This window comes from the organism of the source record quoted next, unplaced genomic scaffold, assembly GCF_019419815.1.
Source record: "Pyrus x bretschneideri cultivar Hongxiangsu unplaced genomic scaffold, Pyrus_bretschneideri_v1 Contig1, whole genome shotgun sequence".
NCBI lineage: Eukaryota > Viridiplantae > Streptophyta > Magnoliopsida > Rosales > Rosaceae > Pyrus > Pyrus x bretschneideri.
In genome coordinates this window covers 1,521,104-1,525,669 of record NW_025999390.1, presented here as the reverse complement: position 1 = coordinate 1,525,669, position 4,566 = coordinate 1,521,104, and the positions used below count along the sequence as shown (strand labels likewise).

Here is a 4,566-nt window from a genome sequence, read left to right as displayed (position 1 = left end):
CAGAAGAAGAAGAAATGCATATTTACAGCAAGTCAAAAGCCCGTCATCAGCTATACTGGAAGCCTCAAAATTTCAAAGGAGAAACAGAAGATATGTATTACAAGATGAAAGAAGATAGAGAAGGAGATGCAGAGCTAGTAAAAGGTGATGAACAATACTATAACAATTTGACAGAAGAAGAGCCGCATAACATCGACAACATGATGGAAGCATGAAGAGTTGGCAGCACATTAGCATAAGTTGAATAGAATCATGTAAAATAATGTCTTTCCAGACAGAAATGTCAATAGGACCCCGCTGCAATAATAAAAATAAAGAAAAGAGTTTGATCCATTATGAACTTTTCATACACAAAATGTCATTTTGATTAAGAATAAATGCCCATTTTCAAACACGCATTATTGCTAGGTTTTGTATCTTACATTGGCAGTTGTTTTTATTGGTCTCATGACTATAAAGATAGACATATAATTATATAAAATTAATAACAATGAAAACCTCTTATTCATACCACACACATAGTATTTTATATTTCCTTATTTTATCCATAAAGTTCAGAAGATAAGCGAGGTTTGATGAGAACATTAAGTGGAGTTGCCTTAACGTTGGTCATTCCAAAACTCTCCGTCATATCAACCGGGGCACTTGACGGGTTTGAGATTTCAAATGCATGTAGAAAACTAGCCAATGTAAATTGCACCATTTGAAGGCCAAATGCCAAACCAGGGCATGATCTTCTACCACTTCCAAAAGGAATAAACTGAAAATGCTGACCCTTCAGATCAACGTCCTTGTGCGTGGTAAGAAATCTCTCTGGCTTGAACTTGAGTGGCTCTGGCCAAAATTTCGGGTCAATTTGGATCTTCCAGAGGTTTGGGAGGAATCGGGTACCCTTTCGAATAGGGTAGCCAGCAATGATGCAATCTTCATTGAATACACGCGGCCCTGATAATGGTCCCACTGGGTATAAACGTAACGTCTCCTTCACAATAGCTTGAATGTAGACCAAGTTGCTTAAATCTTCCTCACTCACAACTCTTTGTCTGCCTATTTTGGTGTCTAGTTCGTTTAGGGCTTTTTTCATAACGTGAGGGTTGTTCAGCAATAACGATATTGCCCACGTCAATGTCACCATGGTGGTATCGCCACCTCCTGCAATAACATTCTGCCAAAAAAATATTTGCTTGATTGATTAGAGGATATCTGTACTTAACATCAATACATTCTTTAGGTGGCGAAAATGCTAAAGAGACTATTTTTTAAATCACATCTTGTAAATAAAAAAATGTGACGGTTGATGGTTGGATTTCATTTTTAAAGATTTAAAGAAATAACATAATTATCAACCGTCACATCATGTGGTCTGCAGAGACAGTTAAAAAAAAAATCTCTCTACTATCACCTATTGGTGAGCACTCAAACATGTTGCATGAGTCATACCTAAAATTGGAAATCACATGTTTAAAAAAAAAAAAAAAAAATTCTTAGTCATATGTTTTCATTTTCTTTTTATAGATCATGCAATTAACTTAATTAAGTATTGAAACTCAAAAAAATTCTTGATGTGTTTAGTGTCCAACTCCAGCCCTTTATGGTTAATTATTTGCCTGCAAATTAATGAATTATATATACTTACCAAGCTTGTGGCTTTGACGATCGTATCAGCATCAAAACTGCCAAGGTCTGCACCATCAAGCACAGAAAGCATCGCATCTATGAAGTCCTGTTCTCCTTTTGCATTACCTTTTGCTCTCCTCTGCTTATGCTCTTCAACCCACTCTGCAACAATGGCGTGCATTTCCGTTGCACTTTTCTTCATTGCCTTCTCATGTCCACCCCAATCCAACCACCGCAGATAAGGAACCGCATCACCCACCAAAAACATGCCCAGATAATCAAATAACTCCCTCAATGCAGTCTGAACCTTACGCGCTTCTTTCTTCTCATCCCCAGCGGCAGCCACGGAATACCGCTTTCCGGCCACCATTGTGAGAATCACGTTCAGCGTCATGTCCCCAAGCCATTGCTTCAGCTCTACAATGACTCCATCTTTCGAGCTCTCCCTCTTCTTTGCACTCCAAAGTTCGTGCAATTCTTTTAAGAAAGTAGCCACTTCCGACACTCGAATGTGCTTGAGCAGCTCAACCTTCCGGACTGAGAGCAACTCCAAGGTGACTAGCTTGCGAATTTCTCGCCAAAAGGGTCCACCTGGTCCGAACCCAAACATGGCGTAGTCGTAGCTAACGTGGTCTAGAACCACCATCTTTGGGCGTGAGAGTATGCTCAAGTCTTGGGTTGTGTAGCATTCTTTTGCGATCTCACTGCTGCTTATCACCAACGATGGATGGACGCCAAGGCGGATAGTGAAAATGGGTCCGTACTTGTCCGCCATGGCTCCCAAAGTTATGTGAGGAGGTGTGGAGCCTCCAAACAAAGGAAGGTGACCAATTATAGGCCAACCACCCTTGGCTTCAGGTGGTGATAATTTGCCCTTGTGATTTGCAGCTCTCCATCTTCGTGATAAGTAATAGAACACGATGATTACCGTGAACAAGCCAGCAGTGATAGAGTTTGCATATGGGCGAGAATCCATTTTTGCAACTATCATTAGAAAGCTAGAGGCAAAATGATTTTTACTGAACTGAGTAAGGCTTGAGTTGATTTATCGCCTTGTCATACACACACGTATATATAGGAGTAAGGGCTCGATTATTACGTATGGTTGTATTGAAATAGATAACTCTTTATCTTCCAGTTGAGGGGAGAAATGAAAAAATTATGACTAACCAAAAGGTAAAAGATAGATTGTTGTTGTTGTTGTTGTTGTTTTATTTATTTATTTATTTATTTTAAATTTTAAAAAATGATATTATCTACATTAAAGGGGTGGGAAGTGGGCTAAGTCTCACAATTGGTTAGTAATAATGGGGTTCAAATTTACTTTTAGCGAGAATCGAACCTAAGAACCCACATAGAATTAATTGTGTACATCAAACATGCAATATGAATATTTTAAGAATTCGAAAAAATGTAAAATCTGTAAAGTAAAATATAATTGATGATTTTGCTTATATGGATCTTAATTATTAAGAGAAAAAATTATTTTGGGTTCTACGTAGAACATAGGGCTGGACATTTAAAAAAAAAACCGAGTAAACCGATCGAATCCCACCCGCAGCTTGGTTTGGTTTTTTTTTTTTTTTTTTTTAAAATTTTCAATGGCTAAACCAAACCGCACCGACCTTAATCGGTTTGACAATCAGCTCCCAAAATTTTTAGGGTGCGGTTAATCAAACCGACCCGCATATATTTAATTTTACTTTTGAATCATAATTAATACGTGCAATAATATAAATGGTTAGTTATTTACAAGTTACCATGTTTCCACTACATGAAAACAAAACCTGGTTAGTTTAAGAGTATCTTTGGAGAAGAACAAAGGGACCATTTAGAGAAGGCAGCAACTGCTGCTTTGGTGCTTTCCTTAGGCTGCTTCATTTGTGCATTCTTTAAAGCAATTACTTATATTGGTGCTACGTTATGTAGCTTTTGGAAGACTTTTCTCGCTTGTTAATGATGTGATTGATTACTTTTCAAAAATACCTTCTTTTGTTTGGAAAAAAAATAATATTTTCTAACGGTCCAAACAAAATAATATTTTCTAACGAAAACTAATGAAAAGGGTTTGAAAATTTTGAGTTTTAACGATAAAGATAAAATAAAGGGTAAAGTGAATAGTATCAGGATTGACTTTTTAGTGTAAAAATGTGGTTTTTCGTTAAAGTGAACAGTACCGTGAGCTTTTCGTTATAACTCCCTATTTTCGACACTAAAGGAAGAGGAATGAGTTTAGCCTCACAATAAATTAGTAATAATGTGGTTCAAAAATACTGTTGTCTATATTCTATCTTTTTATCTTTACAAAGTCAAAATATAAAAATAGTAACACATTCAAAATACTTGAAATTGAACAAGACTTGGCTGCTGAAATTTCAGCAGCCACTTCTACTTACACCCAATTTCGTGTGGACACGTATTTAAATTTTGATTCTTTTAATTCAAACTTGGACATGTGTCCACACGAAATTAGTTGTAAGTAGGAGTGGCTGCTGAAATTTTCAGCAACCAAGTTAATTCCCTTGAAATTATGTTTTCCTTCCTAAAACTCTTTAAAATGACAATTTAATTAAGAATGACGTGATTGCTTACCTTTCTAAAAGTACTTTTCAGAAGATAGAAAAATGAGACCTTCAAAGTACTTAAAAATGGAAGAGAATCCTCTCCTAAATTCAGGTTGGGAATCCCCCTCATCAGGTTATTTAGATCGTTCAAATTTAATCCAATGGTTGTAATTATTATAACTTTTAGAGGATTTTCATATTTAAAATCATTGGATTAAATTTAAACGGTTAGGATAACCTGATCAGGATGATCCTCATCCTGAACTCAGAAAAGTAACTTCTTCGCTTAAAAATACCCTTTCCTTTTCATAACTCTTTAAAAAGACAATTTAATTGAGGATGACAAAATAGTAAAACTGCTGAATCCCCCGTTTTTCTAGACGTT

At 36.3% G+C, this 4,566-nt stretch overlaps 1 protein-coding gene across 1 annotated transcript; it reads right to left on the bottom strand.

Moving 5' to 3' along the window:
• Positions 1-312: 312 nt before the first annotated feature.
• On the bottom strand, positions 313-2,679 carry LOC103954668 (cytochrome P450 82A3-like). The gene is made up of 2 exons (XM_048578155.1): positions 1,637-2,679; positions 313-1,165 (listed from the first exon to the last, which is right to left on the bottom strand). The coding sequence occupies exons 1-2, from the start codon at positions 2,606-2,608 to the stop codon at positions 542-544; spliced, it is 1,596 nt and encodes a 531-aa protein (XP_048434112.1). The 5' UTR covers positions 2,609-2,679; the 3' UTR covers positions 313-541.
• Positions 2,680-4,566: the final 1,887 nt, after the last annotated feature.

Bases quoted from the DNA above. Each gene is read 5' to 3' on its own strand.
- LOC103954668 (XM_048578155.1), bottom strand. From the start codon at position 2,608: ATGATAGTTGCAAAAATGGATTCTCGCCCATATGCAAACTCTATCACT. The intron at 1,166-1,636 runs GTAAGTATATAT...TTTTTTTGGCAG, and splicing joins TCGTCAAAGCCACAAGCTTG to AATGTTATTGCAGGAGGTGG.